At 40.0% G+C, this 19,603-nt stretch overlaps 1 protein-coding gene across 1 annotated transcript in view; it reads left to right on the forward strand.

Moving 5' to 3' along the window:
• snd1 (staphylococcal nuclease and tudor domain containing 1) overlaps positions 1-19,603 on the forward strand; it is a 197,584-nt gene that overhangs the window by 167,002 nt on the left and 10,979 nt on the right. Inside the window, exons 19-22 of the mRNA XM_032504592.1 lie at positions 2,970-3,093; positions 5,007-5,076; positions 7,317-7,430; positions 11,040-11,243. Coding sequence (XP_032360483.1) covers positions 2,970-3,093; positions 5,007-5,076; positions 7,317-7,430; positions 11,040-11,243 — 512 coding nt within the window. The remainder of the gene's footprint in view (positions 1-2,969; positions 3,094-5,006; positions 5,077-7,316; positions 7,431-11,039; positions 11,244-19,603) is intronic.

Consider the following 19,603-nt stretch of genomic DNA (forward strand, 5'->3'; position numbering starts at 1 on the left):
GTGTGTGTGTGTGTGTGTGTGTGTGTGTGTGTGTGTGTGTGCGCGTGTGTGTGTATGTTTTTGAATGTACGTACTGTGTCTACGTATTTATGCTCCTATTCCCCTCACTGCATTCATCAGCATTTGGTGTAGCAGTGGGTGGCCAATGAGGTGTTTGGACACCCCCCACACCCTCCTGCCCTGACCCCCTCCACAATCAAACTGAGCTCCCAGCTTTTCCTTCACACTCTAAATCCCTCCGTACCCCTCGCTGGTGTTCTTCCATTAAGTTTGACATGCTAATGAAGGTTTCATGTCCACTGTTGGTTGGCAGCTGCTTGGCTGTCTCAGTTCATATAAACAGCATTGGTATTTATAGCAGGAATAATATTAGGTGTTAATGACAAGCAGTGGAAAATGAACAGAGAATGATGTGTATTTAGAGGTGTAGTGCAGCACTACCTGCCTCCAAGCTGTTTGTTTGATAGTACAATACTATGCATAGGAAGCAGAACATATTCATTGTACAATTTTTAAAATCAAATTTTAGTTTTATTTTACACACACAGACATGCATTTATGTGCACTAGAAATCAGGTTAGTTGGAGCAATCACGTTAAGACAGTAAATCTGAAAATGTGTTCACCTGAGCTGCAATAACTTGGTTACTGTAAAACCCAAGTTTACATACAGATGGTCGGTAATTACGTTTCTCATCTGACTTCTTTTTATCCAAGGCTGGCATATTCAAATTGTATTAGTGAAACATGAAGCAGCAGCTTGAAGAGGTTTTTTTCTTCTTCTTTTTTTCCCTGCTCAGAGCATTTGGACTGATGGCACAGTGATAGGACAGACTCAGCAGTGTGAAAGCACACAGTATTTCCCTTCTATTTGCTTTAATTGATTTTGCAAATATTCTATTCTTCATTTGTGGAAACTAGTTTTTAGGCTTTTTAGACTCATCTTAGTAGTTTAGTTATGTGTAGGATGTTTGTGTAGCTGATATTTTACAAAAGAAAATGTCTTGAAAACCAGTATGGTAATACATTATTAATTTACTGTCTTAATGTCTATATTTTAAACAAATGTATTTACATCCAGATATAAATCAATAATTAAATATATATTGTTGAAAGTGTCCCATTTCCAGGACCCTTCTCCTGGGAAAATGTCTTCTTTGTCTTTTTACATCACAAATATATCCCATTCTATAGCCGTCCTTTGTTAACGTCTGGTAGGTCCCATTTAAATAATTTTTCAGTTATTGCCTTTTTGAAGACAAATTTCGATTCAATTCTTTTGAATATAAGGACTCACTGCTAAGACTAAACCGCTTTTGTTCACTCCTCATTGCAGCAACAGTAATTCTTTTCCCCCAATATCTAGTCTTTGTCACCCAGAAGATGCAAAACTTATTTGCAACATTTGAAAATCCTGTAAGAAACCATGTTGTATATATTGCCAAGAAACGGTTTGTCCAAAAGAAATCTAGCTGTGTTAACTGGGCTTCTCAAAATCCCTTAGCCCGATTTAGAAAACCTGAAGTCTTGTGTTCCTTAAGGTTTAGAAATGCGGTTACTGCAAAAAGGAGGCAGATCAGTGAAAATGGCCTCTAAAAATACCACATCAAATTTCATGTGGGCCACTGTCCTAAACAAGCTGCTGTAATTGCTTCTGCATGCTTCATTCACTCCACCCCCCCCCCCACACACACACACACACACACACACACACACATATACTCTAATAGACATGTGTGCGTAAACATACTGTGCCATACACAAACAAATATACTAAACATATTACACAAACACCAGGAAGTGAATCTCGTGGAGATGCAAGTACTTAATGGCGCCATAATCAACTGATGGCTGCAAATCAGGCTGCCACTTACCGCAGTTAGTGAATCCATAGAGCACTGACTCATCCAACTCCCACCATATCGACAGCCACATTCTTGCCTAGGATCCACTATATATAATAGGTATGTCGTGCATGATATAATGGCTTGATAGGCCATAAAGGCCCATTGAATGAGCTGGCCCACTTTACTCAACACAAAATGTCTCCAGGGTCAAACCAGTGTTAGCTGCACTATGCTAATGGCTAACAACTATTTTTCTTCAGTCTTTGAAGGGCAATTTGGGATTAACTTTGGTTTTGAGCTGTTGTAGCAAACCATTAGGGATAAAGTATTTAAGAGAAACCATCCTTAAATAACATTGTCTTTTTTGCTTATCCCAAGATTTATTTTCTTTTAGAGTTTGTATGAGGCGCTGTGTGCTCTACCAAGATGAATTTGTATTATTTGTTTGTATATATTAGGGAAGGTTTGATGTACCTTCCCTAAGGCAGTGATGCAGTTTAACAGGAACCCAGGTGTTTTATAACAAACCATGCTGCAGCATGCAATTATGAAATTCATCTTACTTTTTCATAACAAAAGGCAGAAACATGATTATAAGAAGTGCTCATATTCAGTTACAAACAGCATAAACAACCCACAGAAAAAATCCTCACAGAGTTTGTACATTTACAGTAAGAACACAGTCATACTTTGCGAAGTTACATCAGACTTTATTTAATTTGGACTGATGTATTTATTTAGGAGCTCTGCAGGGGTGTGCTTATTTTCTGCTGTTGCCTCAGGTCCGCTCTCTTTCAATCTCCCCAATCAAGCTGACCCCCAAACCAAAGCAACATGCTTGCACCTCTGTAGCTGAAAGAATCAAATGTAATTTTACACCCATTTTACACAATCACCTAAAATGTTCAACTTATTTTATATGGGAAGTGGAAACTCATATTTGAAATGTGGTAAAATGGTAATAGAGACAAAACAGTAAACACATCAATGTCAAAGTAAAACGAAAACAGCCCAAAGTGATGAAATGAAATGCAACTTAAAGAAATAAACAAAAACAGTCATCGCACTGTAACTGTAAATTGAAGTTGTTTTTTTTTCTCCATCTCCCTCATGTCTTTGTCAGGGGCCCAGTTGGAGAGTCTGATGGAGACCATGAGAGCAGAGATCGCCGCCCAGCCGCCAGTGGAAGGATCCTACGCTCCACGCCGAGGGGACATCTGCATTGCCAAGTTTGCTGATGGCGAATGGTAACCAAACATTTGATACGTGTGATCATATTTAAGTGTCTCACACTGATCTGAACCCATCAGCAAGATGCTCAGGCTGAACCCCTTTGCCTGATATTGGTTACTGTAGGTAGCTTCTCTTGTGACAACTAGCAGAAGGTACTTTTCAAGCAGGCAAATTAAGATTACCTGAAACAAAATCTAGGATGATTTACAGTTGTACTAAGCTACATTTACATTAAATATACCCGATTGTGTGTGTTTTTTCCCCTTTTAAAGAATACCAGACGCTTCATTTTTTACCTTGTCTTTTTTCAAGCCTGTGATGCGTTTACTGCAGACACCCACAGGGTGTAATTAGCTCACTGCCTCTGCTTTGGCCTTTCAGAATCAGCAGTTGCTTGACAGTAGCAGAAACACACACACACACACACACACACACACACACACACACACACCGACCACCACCACACACCTCTTTATCTAGTCTCCTCACCGGATGTTGGAAGTTTACAGATGGTCATGGGGACAGATAAAAGTCACAGTGATCGAGGGAGGGAGAGAGTGTCTGTGTCAAGAAGGTGACGACGAGAAGAAGAAAAAAAAAAAACACAAAACTGATTAAAAAACCAAATGTTCCCTCAACACAGGTGCTCTTCCTTCCTTTCTCCATCCTTCCCTCCATCTTCCTCTTCTGGTATTTAAAGAGAAAAGCAAGATATTCCTCTCTCCCCACCACCAATGCAAATCACTGAGCATTTCTAACAGACCATCTGTTGTAAGCCTTCACTTTCTTCAGCCTTTTTTGTATAAAAAAGTCTGTCTTCTTGTTACTTTTAACAACACAACAGTAATCTGCTCCAAGTGGCAAACTTGTGAGATGTCTGTCTTCTTCTCTTTTTTTTTTTCTTCTTTTTTTTACCAGTCATATGTTATTCTGCAAGATAATTATGTTGGTGTTCGCATTGTTCTGTGTCCATATCTTTGTTTTCTGTGATGCATGTGGAATGTCTGCTTGTTTCATTAGGGGGCTAATTAGAAACTCGTCGCCTTTCAAGTTCTCTCAGAACACCACAGAGTCATCTGTAACGCACGCTTTGCCTCTCACGCTTCCTCTTTTGCTATCTGTGCTTATTGTTCGTTTTAACTTTGTTCTGTTATCTCTTTCTTTGGCCACGTGGCCGAAATCATTTGGCTTTACCCTGCTGCTGTCCTTGGTGCTCAGCCATTTTGTGTGCCCCACTCTCGTCCAATGGTCAGGTGAAGAGACACTTCCTGTACTGAGTCTGAGGAAAAAACATGCTCCTCTGTAGCTTTTATATGCATTTATGATTTGGCTCTCACTCAGAGACCTTTTCCCTTTTTAATTTGTCACTGATCTGTGTGTCCTTGTAATATCAAGTTTATTTTCATTCAATTCAGCTTGCCAAATGTGTTTGAAAAATCAAACCTCACGAAGTAAAACTGCTGGGTTTTTGTGATTAGCACTAATGCACTAAAGTTATTTGCTACAAGTCAAAAATAGGTCTAAATTTCTGTCCTTTATTGCAAAGAGGCCTCTTTGCAATTTTCACAGCCCTTCCATGTCCTGATAGATCCCCTCTGTCCCCTCTCACTCCCCCGGTCTGCTCATCCTCTCCTGCTCCTCTCCCCCGATCACAACAGACAGATCCTCCAACACCTTTTCCCCAGGGAAATAAGCACAGAATCATTTACTCATCTCCTTTTCCTCTTGTGCCCTCTGTCTTCATCTTTGTTCTGTATCTCTCTCTTTCTCTCTGTGTGTGTGTGGTGTGTGTGTGTGTGTGTGTGTGTGTGTGTGTGTGTGTGTGTGTGCGTGCGTGCGTGCGTGTGTGTGTTGCTCTCTCTCTCTCTCTCTCTCTCTCTCCTTCACTCTCTCTCTCTCTCTCTCAATTATTCTTTTGCTGCTGCAGGTACAGAGCCAAAGTGGAGAAAGTGGAATCACCGGCAAAAGTTCACGTCTTCTACATCGACTATGGCAATGTAAGTAACTGTGACCATGAATTTGACTGTGTTATAAAAGTTTTGAATGTTGCATAGTCATCACTTAAACATAGTCCTTATTTGGAGCTCCTAACTTGTTATGGCCAAACCCACAGCCAGAGGGAATCTAGCGTCTGAAGATTTCTTTCTATTTAGATACCAGTTGTTTTGCTTTTCTTTGCATTCAAAGCAACCTAACAGCCTTTATTTATCCTTTCAGCTGGAGTTTCTAGGACAAATATGATGCAGCCTTGTTTTTTTCCCTTTGTTGTTCTGAGGCAACGAGCACTACTGAGTGTAGCATTTATATTCCTTTTAATAACATGACAAAAGCAGAACTCCCCAACTCTCTAGATCTTTTTTTTTTATTTATTTTTTTATTGTGTGATGACGAAGGCACTATATCCTTGTGAGTGCGTAATTGTATGCGTTTCTACCCAAGTGCGTACACATGCTTGCATCACCAAGTGGCTCATGCAGCCAACTCCAGGCCTGCGGGAGATTTCCCATGATGCAGTAGAGCGGCACAGTGTGTGACTGACCTCAGAGTGGGGGACAGCTCGAGGTTTGGCTGGCAGACGCGATGCTTCCTGGCATGTTGCTGAAAGTGTGATTCTCCGAGGCCGACCTGGCGCACAAAAAAAAGTGGAGCTGATATCTACCTTATTCTCTGCAGTTTTGTGTCATTGACGGTTGAGTCACTCTGGCCTTGATTTCATGTCTCTGTGTCATGAGCTATTAGTTGGTAATATTGCTACTTGTCTCATGTATAGGTCAGTCCCCAAATTATTATGTGATCATTAACAAACAGCAGAGCCCTTTTGTCTTTCATTTTTAAGGTCCACGTTTACACTGCTGTCAAAATCTAACATGGGATTGATACATTTTAACATCCTAATCCATAATAAATGTTCAAGGTATTCTCTGCCTAGACTGTGCAGTCCAATGAACACATTAACCTAAGATATGGGCGCCAATAAATGAACTCCCCACTTCTAAAGGCTGTATTTGTCTGACTTTTCACCAGCCTGCTCTTCCTTTAGGTAGCCTGTGGTCATCAGTCATTGGTCATTGTTTACATTGGCTTATACTTCTCATGATGCACCAACTTTAGCGCTTCTCCATGCTTCATATCAAATAAATGTAGTACTTATAGTACTTTTTATATATACAGTAGCAATATGCAAACTCGAGTGCTGACCTTGCAATCGGCACCAAAAATACTTTTTCAGCTTGTACAGTACATGCAGGTAAAAATGTTCAGATGATTAATTCATCAAATGTGATGCATATACAGTAGTCATTGCACAGTCAAACCTGATTTAATGTCTCTCTTAAGCACTTTTTTAGAAAATCTTACGTTTTGTTTGTTTTCCTAAAATTGATATAAAGCGTCATTGTAGTCAAATGCACACTGACAAGTATTATTGTCTTTTTTTATGTTGTTACTGGCTTTGTGTTTTCTGATCTGACAAGTTTGACTACAGACTTGAAGTTTGTTGTTGTCTTTACTCTTAGCTTGTAGCTGAGTTATAGAGCAGATGGAGCTTATTGAAAGGGGCCCCAGTACTGCTGTAGAAACAGCTGTGAAATGATTGGTAAGGTGACATATATAGAAGCGTGCAGCCCTTAAGCTACAGAATGGCATCTGGCCTATCACAGCTGTAAACTATCATTGTTAAAATGACATACCGATTTCTGTATTGATTTACAATCAAGGAAAAATAGCAATACATTACAAAGCACAGGATCAATTTACAGCCAAAGTATATGCAGCGTTTTGTTTGAGAACGTCCTTCACTTGCAGAGGCATTTGATTTGCACTTTGATGTTAACAAAAAACAAATTCAGTAATTGAACTTCCATAACAAGGTTTTTGTTTCATGTATCTGTATTATAACTGAACAAGCCAGACATGTCTCCCTAAATCTCTGTTGGCTTCCTTTACTCTAGTTGTAGCAGGAGATGGATGTCTCTGTCATGTTTACTTAGACATCATCACAAAAAAACCACTCCAATTGTTGTCAAGCTTTACTTTACAGTCTCAAAACCTCAACCAAATAATTTCCCAAGAGCACATATAATTTGCCCTAATTCCCAGACTAACTCTACAACATTTTGACTTGATAATACAGAAAACAAATGCCTTTGTGTGTCTACACATGATTGCATAGATTAACACCATTAAAGAAATGTTCTATGTTAAGTCTGATTTCTGTCCTCCGTTCATCCTCCCTCAGAGAGAAGTTGTGTCCTCCACCCGTCTGGCTGCCATGCCCCCTGCCTTCGGCACCAGGATCCTGCCAGCACAGGCCACCGAGCATGCCTTCGCCTTCATCCAGGTCCCACAGGACGTAAGTGCACAGATGAGCATGCATGCAGAGTTGAGATATGTGTTGCAGCTGAGAGCTTGAAAATTAACTTTGCGATATCAACTTCCTCAGTCTCATTTTCTGCCAGCTTTTGAAGGTTGACTTTTCTGGCGAGACATAGTATCTGTTTGAGTTTAACTTATCACACAAGGTGATAAGTCTGTAACTGACAGACAGGGTTGAGTTTTCATTCCGAGCAAGTGTTTTTAAAAATAATGGTCATGTATAATTCATGTAGTACAAGCAGATGTCATCAGCAATGACAAAACACCAAGCCATTGACTTACTTTGTTGCAAAGAAATTATAGAATAATAGACAGTAGCAGAGAGACATTCATTTTTTATGAACAATTTAATAACTCATACTATATTTCTTCAACAACCCAGACTTCCACGCATTCTTAGATAGATGCAAACCATCCAGGTACTTAAAGCTTATATGTCGGTGTGTATACATGCTTATCTGATAGCCGAGCAGCAGTGACTCTGTTGTTTTCTGCAGTCCTAATCTTCTTGTTTACAACCAAGTGTGTTTACTCAACTTCCAGTGTCAACGTGTGTGCACTCGCGTGCGTGTCAGGGGGTCAACTCATCGGTAGCCTCCTGAGCCGACAGCCTCCTGAATATTTTGTGCAGTTACAAACAAGTTTTCTTTTGGTATGTGCTTATCTGATTGGCACAGTACTTAACCCTGTCCCAAGTGTGTGCGTGTGACTTTAAATGGCATTTGTTCCACTTAGCCTAGATAAGGTGCAGAACATTGGCCTGTTTATGTCATATGTTCCTATAAATAACAGGTACTTTTCACAATCGACTTGTTTGTTTGCTATTATTTTAATTAATTATTTATTTTTAAGTATCTAAAGTTAACACAATATAACAGTCCTGCGACAAGTTTTGTTTAAACAGTTCAGTTTATGGTTAGTTTAGAGGCAGTAGCTTATTAATGAATTCATTTTATTGCGGTGTGGGTGGTAAGGACATCTTATTTTACATTTTACTATTCCTCCTATTTTTAAAGATGTTTTTAATCAAAATATGGATCAATGGGCCGCTTGTTGGAAGTGTGTATCAAAGGTTCACGCAGTCACACACTGCCTGCATGCATGCTGTCACCTGTCTCATGAGTCATAAGTCTCCTGAAGTCATGAGTCTGCTGAAGGATGAAGTGGCACATCTGTTGGGCCAGCCAAGGGGACAAAGGCAACACACACACACACACACACACACACACACACACACACAGCTTCACCACATGTTGGTAGCTGACATGCACCTTATACCTTTCTCACTCTTTCTCTGTCACTTTGCATCCGTCTAACCTTGCCTTCTTTGTATTTTCTCTTGGTTTCCCTTTCATGTGTTTGCCGTCTGCTTTATGTGAAGCTTTTTACTGTGCCACTCACGCTGACAGCACGGTGCCCCACTTGTTCTGCACCTCTGCTGCTGCACACAGGAAAGGTTGTTGCCTTTGTCTCACAACCTGCTACCTGATGCTCTGCACAAAATGTCTGTCTTCACACGTTATCTAGCTCCATAGTCTTTCTTTTCACCAACATTCTGCCACTGGGACGAGATGATGTTGCTGCTTCCCAGTGCAGTTTACACAGTGCAGTCAGTGCTGTTTTTTTCGGAACAATCTCTTACCTGAAATGTGTGCTTGTAACTTGACAAAGAACGAGGCACAATGCAGTAGCTATCTCCATGACATCTGACTGCAGCAATAACCTCTATCACAGCAAAAACTGCTACCACATTTTTACACTTTTTAATCCAGTTTTTATTACGGATGTTGTGAACTCTCAGCTGCCTGCATTCAGGACACATTGCCACCTCTTTATTATGCCCGGTCAGCTAATTAAAGAAAGTAGTTAATGCCAGGAGTGCACTTGCAAAAAAGATTAACAACAAAATACATTTTTTTCAAGTCCTACAACCCAATTCCTAATGGCAGTGGTTTGTATTCAACTGGAAATTAAATCTTATTTAAGTTCATGCATCTTTTCAAACAGTTTCTTTTTACTCATTTGCATGACTTATAATGCACCATCGGCCACCTTTTCTCATTAACAGTCATGCAAAAAATACACTTGCAACAAGAGGCTACTTGTTTTTTGGCTAGAAAAGGCGAAGAAATACAGTTTGACACAAATCTACCTTATTATTGGCATATTATTTACCCCATTTCATGTATTTCGTCTTAAACCTGGCTTCATGAATGTGTCTATTGCACAGATTGTCCTACATCTTTGGCTTTATTGATTGATTATAGATGTTTTTATGTAGAAAAACATTTTTATATTCCTCAAAGAAGGTATAACAATAGTATTGCTTTGTTTCAACACTGAAACTGAGCTATTAACTCGATAAAAACGTATTTATTTGATTTATGTTGATTTGTGGTAAATAAAATGCAAATATTTTACTCCATTTAAAACACATTGAAGTGCTTTAACCAGGTCTGTTCTGCACATGTGGTGGACAAGAGAGGGTTACTAAAGGCTCTCATTAATTTTGTATTGCCCCTTCAAAGCATCAAAGCATACTTGTTTTGTTACACTGTCCTTGCTTTTCTGATCTCCGCCTGTGTCTGCGCTCTCTCGCTCTCTCTCTCTGTCAGTCCCTAACTCTCGCTCTACTACTCTCTCTCTCGCCCTGAGCTCCCCTGCAGCGCCTGTGACAAGTTGACCAGGGGGAGTGCGGGGACAAAGAAGGCCCTTAGTTTGTGCCTTTAACAAGCTTCCCTACGCACACACGCTTGCACACACAAACACGGACATATCCAAAGGCGGCTAGCTCTAAGGGGGTTGCCATGGAGACGAGACCAGGGCGAGAGGGAAGTGAAGAGATGGATGGTGTAGGGGAGGGATGGATGATAGCCAGGGACTGATTTTTGTTTGTAACTTCTCCCTGCCTCTGAAGATGCAACTCCCGTGCTTTGTCTCACTTTTCGCTGAGACAGCCTGAGGATGTGAGGTCAACATTGCAGCTTCTTCTCCACCATGTGTTCAATCAAATACTGGCCTTTAACATTTGAGAAGGTTAGGAATATGAGAGAGCAGTAACTAACTGAAGAATGAGAGGAAAAGAGAAGAAAGGGACAGGCTGAGGAGGAGTTGGGTTGGTGCAAGTTGGACCAATATGTAGTTCAACCAAACTAAAATCTCTTGAACTGGTTGAGTAAATAATTGCTGTGCTTCACAAATGACTGTGTGAGTGATCATGTAATTGTAATCGACTGGAGACTGATGTGTTTGAATGTGTTCAAATCACCGTGTGTGTGTGTGTGTGTGTGAGAGAACAGTTTTTTTTCCCACTTAACAGTTGTTATCCTCCATCAGAAATCATATATCAAAGTTAGGTTCATGCATATATTGTTTTTTTTTTATCAGCCTCTGCATTGTTTAGGAGCCCGTCAGTGATTAATTATCTAATTAACTAATTATCCCTTTCACCTTTTTCCCTACTTTCTCTTCCATTATCTCCTCCGTCTTATTCTTCCTACTCCGATCACACCATCCATTACTGACCCATTTCCTGTCCTCTTCTTTCTTCCTAACCCCATCCCTAATCAACCCCCTACTTCTTCAGGAGGATGCCCGTGCGGACGTGGTGGACTGTATTGTGCGGGACATCCAGAACAGCCAGTGCCTGATGAACGTGGAGTACTCAGGTGTCACCTGCCCACATGTCACAATACAGTTTGGGGACACCAAGGACGATGTGGGTCTCGGCTTGGTCAAGGAAGGCTTGGTCATGGTGGATGTCCGCAAGGAGAAGCACCTGCAGAAGATAGTAAGTGAAGAGATGGGATATGCAGTTGGTAATGGGAGGGCAGTGGATCCACAAAAAATGTTGCCTGTCTGTGATTTATTGTTTGTATTTAAGGTAAGAAGTGAGTTGTTGTACTTTCAGGTGCATTTAAGGTAGAGGACTGCATGTGTCAAAGAATCCATTTATTAAAAGGGTAGGTTAGAGAGTTAGAGATTCATGATGTCAGTTTCTGTAAGTTTTCTATTGATTTCCAAGCCCTACTCTGTTTTGTGTTAGTGCCCAACAGCAAATCAGGGTATCTGTCTTTAATAAATATTACTAATTTTTCTCTACGTAAATATTGTTTATTAATGGCTCAAAGTTATCAAAATGCACAGCATGGATTCATATTTGTATCAGTGCTGTTCTAAATAAACAATTCCGTTAGTTGATCAAATGGTAGCAGGTGCTACTTAGTTTTAAGCGCAAGGTAAATGTTTAGCCTTCTCATTGGCAAATGGGCCACTTGTGCAATCATTAATGCCAAAGGGTTCATATTCCCCCTATGGCTTTCTAAAGGTCCAATAATTACCACATTTCCATACAAGCATGCATCTACATGGTTGTTTCCATCTCCGTTTGTCATGTATAGATTTATTTTTTATAAATGAAAGCTAGTATCTCATTAAAAGCCTGTACTGTAGGGTTTGTAGTGTGTACATTGTGACACAAGAGCCATAATACAATACAACAGAAAGGAGAAATATGTCCACAAGAGTGTAATTGTTCACAAACATAATCAAAATGTATATTTATATAACCTAGAAGCTGGCGGGAAGAATACATTTGTAAAGACTATTTTACTCACACATGGAGACATAGTTTGTTAGTAATTGATAATCAGCACAGATAAAAGCACCTTCTTCCTCTTAGTCCGTAAATAAAACACTGTGCATCATTATTTTGTATTTAGAGTATTTTGACCTCTGACCTCCAAAGAGAAGCCAGGAACCATTATGCAGTGTCTGGATAATGGACCCTATAGACGGAGGACAGTGATAAAAACCTTTCAGCCATACAACTAATAGGCTTATAGACTGCATAGATTTAGGTTTTGTTGGATCAAATGGTTTCTCTTTAGCATTCAACAGCTGCATCTCCAGCGTTTGTCTCTTCCTTGCCAGCTACAGATGAATGTTTTGATCTGAAGAAAACTTAACAAGCAATAGTGTTGCCAATGTAGAACTACTACAAACAAACTACTATTTCATTTATTTAATTTATTTTTTGTGACTGTTACCGCCACTCTTCATTCTAATCCCAACCGATCGTCAGACGCCGCCTACCAAGAGCCTGGGTCTGACCGAGGTTTCTGCCTAAAAGGAAGTTTTTCCTCGCCACTGTTGCACTGTTGCTTGCTCTGTAGGAAACTACTAGAATTGTTGGGTCCTTGTAAATTCTGGAGTGTGGTCTAGACCTACTCTATCTGTAAAGTGTCTTGAGATAACGCTTGTTATGAATTGATACTATAAATAAAATTGAATTGAATTGAATTCAATGTGCTTACAAAGTGAGTGAGTGTTAAAGTAAGCTCTACAACATTTCTAGTTGATAATTCCATCCATCAAGTCTGCTTCCAAACTCAAAAAGGCACAAGCCAGAGTGTGACTGGCCACTTTTTAAACTTACACTGCAGTTCTGTTGTAGACAGTAGGTGCATTTCCCAGCTAGAAGTTTTTAATCAAAGCTGGGTAATTAATTGTTCAAATCAGCCTCAATATCTTGTGATGACCAGTGATTGTTTGAATTGATCCTTTTCTGGTCTTTAAGGCTTTATTGGAGATGATAAACTTTTTAAACTTGATCTACTTGGGCCGAAACTATTTATTGATTAATGGGCTCGATATGGATTAGTTGAACAACTAAAATTATTCTGCCACTATTTTGCAATAAATTCATTGTTTTTTGTGTTTTTCTAGCTAAAATATCTCATTTCTGCTTTTCAAATTTGCTTTCAAATGCTGTTCATTGTCTTGTCCAATATTTTTGGGGTTTTGGACTGTTAGTTAGAAGCCCGACGCAAGTGTGTTTGCTAGTTTAAGACCGATGCAGGTTGTCAATTTCCCGCCCAACGCCCACGTTGTTTAAATAGCAAACGCACCTGCGCCCATGGGTGTGCTGGTCTTACAGGGAGGGGTGTTCAGATAAATTTGTGGCGTATTGCTATCTTGTTTGATATTTTAACAGCAAATTAGTAAAATGCACCTAGGCTTATGCACAGCACACGCACACTATGCTTGTATTGTAAGCGCAGCAGCACACAAACTAAAAAATGGTGCAAATCCACCATCCTAATAGCAATGTGCCAAGGTACAAATGCGCCTGGCTTTTAAAGGGAATGGGATAGACACACTGATTGGTTTATTGCACATAATGCCCAAAACACACCTATGAATTATTGAAGTACAACCCTTTTGAGCCATGTGCACAGACTTTTTTTTTCTGCCGTCAAACTACCAAAAGTGGATTTTGACACGCCCTAAACACAACTACGCCATAGGGCCCTAAGTCAGCCAAAACAACACATCTAAAGATGTCACCTTGGACTTTGGGAAATTATAATGGACATGTTATCTATTTTAACATTTAACAGACACAACATTAGTAAATTGAGAAAATAATGGGGACAGTAATTGAATCAAATTGCAGCCCTGAAATGGAAAGTTTTTATCTTAAAAATAAATTAAAACTGATTATTTCTTTCTTTTAGTTTTACCCATCCCTATTTTAAACGCATGTTTGGACTTGTATGCAGCTTTGGATGAAGCACAATTTTATCTGTAAATTGGCTGTATACTATTCATTTTTTGTAATCTATCAGAGTTGAGCTGGAGTCATTTGTTTGCAATGTGCATTTCTGGCTCAAAGATTCATGAGCAGCTCTGCAGCTGCTGCGACAACTGAAAGTGTTATCTTGCAGGGGCAGCTGAGCCAAAAAATGTTTCAAGATCCAACCTTTTGTTGACCTATGGATCCGTGCCCCCTTTTTTCCCTCTTTTATAGAAAGTTCCCCTCGAGCTTTTGATAGTGTTGTATCCAAGCCGGCTCACCCTGAGCTCTTTCTTTGCTCCCTTCTCTCTTCTCATTCATCCAGACTATCAGCCTCCTTGTAAAAGTGAATTTTGTCCTTCCTATCTGTTCCATTTTGGCTCTATTCTTTATTCATTATCCATTCCAGGGGATTGGAACATGGTCATTGTAATCTGTACTCTAGTGCTAAGAATTGCGTAACAGATGGGTTGTAATGTTCACTGGCACTTCAGAGACTATCAAAAGTCAGTCATAAGTGCACTGAAGGTTAACAGCAGTCTTTGAGGGTGGCATTGTCCAAAGAGAGGGAGAGCAGAGAGGGATATTCATCCATTTAGGGTTTTATGTCTTTCTTTCTAGTCCATTCCTGCCTTAAGCCTTACAATCACTGATGCCCACAATGCACACCATATGGATGGTTACTGTTGCATCTATACAATACTATCATGGCAAAGGAGAAAAAGTCATTGAAAAAGTGTAGGCAAAACAATTATATGCATGCCAGCTGCTGGTATCTGATTGGAGGGGAGTGGGCTATTAAAAGAAGGACAGGAACACAGGAAGTAGGAGGTGGGTGGAACATCAGTAAACCAACTGATTGATAATCTGTTTTAGTGAAGGGAAACAAACAGAGTGACCCAGAGGTGTAACTTGAAGATAAAGCAAGTGATTAAAGTGAAAGTGCCATTTGTCCTACACAGTGGACTGACACAAAAACACAGACTTAACATCAGAGTCCTAATCAAAGCACAACACATATATTCCATACTGTTTATATACATAACATACATTTAGTGTGTGTGTGTGCACACATACTGTATCTACACTGACAATCAAGCAGATTTAATGTCATATTATACATTTTAATCTGTCATACATCTGGCATTCCATGTGTAGTCCTAGTTATTTATGAGGCTTTGATATTTAGATTAACGTCATTGAGCGATAGCATTGCTTTATCACTAGCATGGCATTAGAAGCAGAAAGGACATTAATGTAATTTTTTTATGTACTGTAGATACAGTATTTCAGGAGCCAGCAACTATGTCATACTGGTTTTAAATCCTGCGTTTTCTTCTCTCGCTCTCGGACATATTTTCTATCAAAGAATAATATATATCATCATGTTATTACAAATGTCTGTAACAGTAATGGTTGCTCTTGGCAGCTATAGTGGCAGTAATAGCAGGATCAACCATGTCATTTGGTCTGATATGTCAGAAATATGTAATTCTTCCGTTCAGTATAAAATCCAGCAAATGATAAGAGTGTTGAGTGATTAATCAACTATCAAAAGGGCATCAGCACAAACAAAGTAATAAAGACAAATAAGCAGAAAGTTTAACAAAACTTTAAATATAACTTTTAAAAATTCAACTATAGTTACATTGAAGCATTATCACTCCAGTTATAAAAAGTTAAAATATGACAACATTGGCAACCAAAAGGTAATGGATCTCTGCCAAACTTACAACTTGCAAGCTTACTTTTGTGTGCTTGTGTGTGTACAAACAAGCTGTCTTTCTTGTACACCGCATTTAGAGTTCTTCTCTCTTGCTCTGACCTCAGACTTACACACTGACTTCATGTCTTCTCCACCTCAGGCACAGCAGATATACTAAGCCATCCTTAAATTGTCCTGTCAACTAACCACTGCTAGAATGGCAAGTTGCCACACTGGCACACACTCACTCACTAAAACATTTCTCTCTCTTCCTTCATCCCTCTTAGTATCTCTCTCCACTCATTCTTCAGAGTCTGGTTCCTCCAATTTTTTCTCCCCCCTCTTTCCCAGTTTCACCACATTAATTTTTCCTCTTCTCCTTCCCATCGCCTCTTATCTTTTCTGTGCTCTCCTCTTCATCACGTGTTTCTTGTTTACTTACCACTGTACTCTCCATTCCTCGTAATGTCTCGGTTTCCCCACCTTCTGCACATCACTCTCTCCCTTGCAGTACTTTTTTTCTACATTCAGAAATTCACTCACTCATACACCCTTCCTCCTCTCCCTGTTTTCTTTTTAACCTTCGCTATTAATGTCATCCAAACTTAGCTTGAGGACTTAATTTAGATGGCATGTGCTAATTTGCATTTTGTTTTACTATGTCACGAACAATAATCCTCAGGAATAAAAGTAAAGAGGCACTCTGATCAGACCTGATTTTGGCCTCATAATGAGCTGAGTTAAAATGTTGTTATCTGCAGTTATTTGCATCTTGCATCAGCCCTGTTAACCCACACTGAGTTGACGGTAATGCCTTTCTTTTAAGATTTTAAGCGAAGGCATACAGTAGGGAGACCAAACTGTGCTTGCGTGCGTGTGTACGTGCGTGTGTGCAACAGTAAGCTAATATTTAAAACAGAGAGTGAAAAAGATAGTGAGCTCAACAGATGTCTAGATACACTATAAATGCATTTTTTGTCTTATTGTACAGTAATAAGTGCCTGCAGCAGCTATCTTTGACTCAAACTCGGACCTGATATTATTTTGTTGCAGATGGAGCTGAAATGAGACTGTGATGACAGCTTAATTGGAAGATAGCTGTGTGGTTAGAATCACTGTGTTTTGTTCTCTGCTGCTTTTGTCCAGTGTTTTCTGTCAACTGCAGCCAACAACATGACTGATTCAAACTCTGGCAGGCTACTGGGTGATATGCATTTCGCCCAGTCATCTTAGCTAACTGACATTAGTGCTAGCCCCCAAAGTTCATTACCGTTGGAAGCTAATAATCTCCTGTTTCCTAATTACAAGTCAGTTACAAATAGAGAAGTGTCTGTCACTCCCTCGCCAACGCAATTATTATCAATCACCAACAGCAACGGTGCCTGCTGTGTCGACCTAGGCCTTGTTCCATTACTATCCTTAAGAAATAAAGATCTAGAAGTAGCATTCTCACACCTTGGACAAATGTTTGCAAAGACATGCTTAAGATCTTTATTAAAATGTTGTGAGTGTCAGCGGAAGGCATACTATGGGGAAAACAGCTGTAAGGTGACTCCCTAAGAGTGAAAGCTGTAGATTAGAGTCCTGGAAACTTTAATTACCCAGCAGCGCCTAGGGAAATGTAGTTTTATTTTTTCCTTGTATCTTCTTTCTCTGTATTGTAGCTGTACTCACACTCAGGCCTATCTTTTCATTTATGAATGTTTGAGCAGAGGAGTTTTAAGTACCTTTTGAGTGGCAGCCGGAAGGGCAGCCTTGAAGCTCATATGCGGGTATTTTATTTATTTATCTAGCTTTTACATGAACAGTCTCATGGGTAGTGTAGTTTTCTTACAGATTGCAGTTAGAGTCCCAAGTGTAGATAATAGTGCAGTGGTTGCATTGCACAATAATTGTGTTAATAGGGGTTGAAACTGATGAAAATGAAATGGTGTCCTTAGATGTGTAGTCACACCTATGGCTGCATGTGGGAAATCCATACAGGAAATCAGAATGGAGGCTCACACATACACTAGATGCCTCCAGGGATGGGTTCTTTCATTTTTCAAAGAGCAATTGTGCTGTTTGGTCCACATACACTACAGAAAGGTTGTTCATGTGATGCAGTCTGTCGCTGGCGTGCTGTTTAGGCGTTGGTTTGGACACTGATGATAAGCATCATGGGAATATAGGGGTTTCTATACAGTAGGTTCACTGGAACAAATGCTGCTGTTGAGCTGTCCCAAAACAATGAGGACGGACATAGTATCTGTATCTTGAGTTCCAACATAAACTCACCTTTAACTATTTATATGAAATGTAGAGATGGGGGGGAATTATGTTTCTGTGTAAGCCAGTAAGCACCCCCATGGATCCTGCCATGGTGGATCAGGTACCCTTTGCCTCCACCCCAAATTGTTCACCATGTCATCTATAAATGGCTTTTAGCTGTATCCGGACCACCAATTGACTAACTTTCAGGCTGCTGCCCTCCATGTTCAACCCCAATACCTGTCACAGCCCATCAAGAACCCCCCACCTCATCCCAAAGAAACACAACAGGACACATACATACACACACACACACACAGAGCTTCATGGATGTGTGACAGCATGACCGCTCCCCGCCAACGGCTCAATACCTAATTTACAAGTAGAGTTAGAGAAGAAGCCTTTTAATGGACATTTTCTGCTCCCCTGTTATTGACTGCACACACACATTCGCATACACACTTACTTGCACTGGCAGTTGCTTTCCCTGATGCCACTGTTCTGATGGCCCTTTTGACATGTCTTAGCTGACACGCGCCACTTCCAAAATGCCTTCTTCTGCAGATGTACACACACACACACACACACACACACACACACACACACACACCCTCAAGGTGGGTGCAGGATTGCCTAAAAGGGAGTGGAAGCACAGCGTTGTTCAAATATAGAATATTTTTTTTACTTTTTTGTAATATTGTTTTTAACTGTTTAAGTGATTATTAATAAGTATTCTTTATCGGTCAAACTTCTTAAAAAAAATGTTAAACTTGTCTGCTTTCCATTGCCTCTGGAAGAGCATCAGAGAATGTTTTTTTTTATATCTGTTAGTCCTTGCATTTGTTGGTGTGTGTGTGTGTGTGTGTGTGTGTGTTACATTTGTGTTTTCCTTATGAACCCTTACTGGTGGAATTGTCATGCCACGTTCCCGCCAAAGCTCCCGATCTCCTCTGACAGCCACGCTGGTTGTGACCAGCATGCAACTTGGCGTATATATACACAGCACTGTGCAGGAGTTTTGGGCAGTTGTGAAAAAAATGCTATAAACTAAGATTGCTTTCAAAAATATAAATGATTATTTTTATCAATTTACAAAATGCCACGAGAGCGAACATAAGAAAAATCTAAATCAGATCCATATTTGGTGTAACTACCCTTTTTTCCTTAAAACCATGATCAATTCTTATAGGTTTACTTGCAAAAAGTTGGGCAATGCAGAGGATCATTAACGCAGTGGTCGGCCAAGGAAACTTAGTGCAACAGATGAAAAACACATCAAGCTTATTTCACTTCGAAATAAGAATCTGTCCAGGATTGACATCAGCTCAGAACTGGCAGAAACCAGTGGGAACCAGGTACACCCAGCGACTGTCCGGAGAAGTCTGCCCGGAAGTGGTCTTCATGGAAGAGTTGCAACTAAAAAGCCATACCTCTGACATGCCAAGCGACTCAACTATGCACTAAAACATAGGAACTGGGGTGCAGAAAAATGGCAGCAGGGGCCCTGGACTGATGAAATATTTGGCTGTAGCAGAAGGCAGTTTGTTTGCCGAAGGGCTGGAGAGTGCTACAATAATGAGTGTCTGCAGATAACAGTGAAGCATGGTGGAGGTTCCTT

Source organism: Etheostoma spectabile, chromosome 23 (genome assembly GCF_008692095.1).
Source record: "Etheostoma spectabile isolate EspeVRDwgs_2016 chromosome 23, UIUC_Espe_1.0, whole genome shotgun sequence".
NCBI lineage: Eukaryota > Metazoa > Chordata > Actinopteri > Perciformes > Percidae > Etheostoma > Etheostoma spectabile.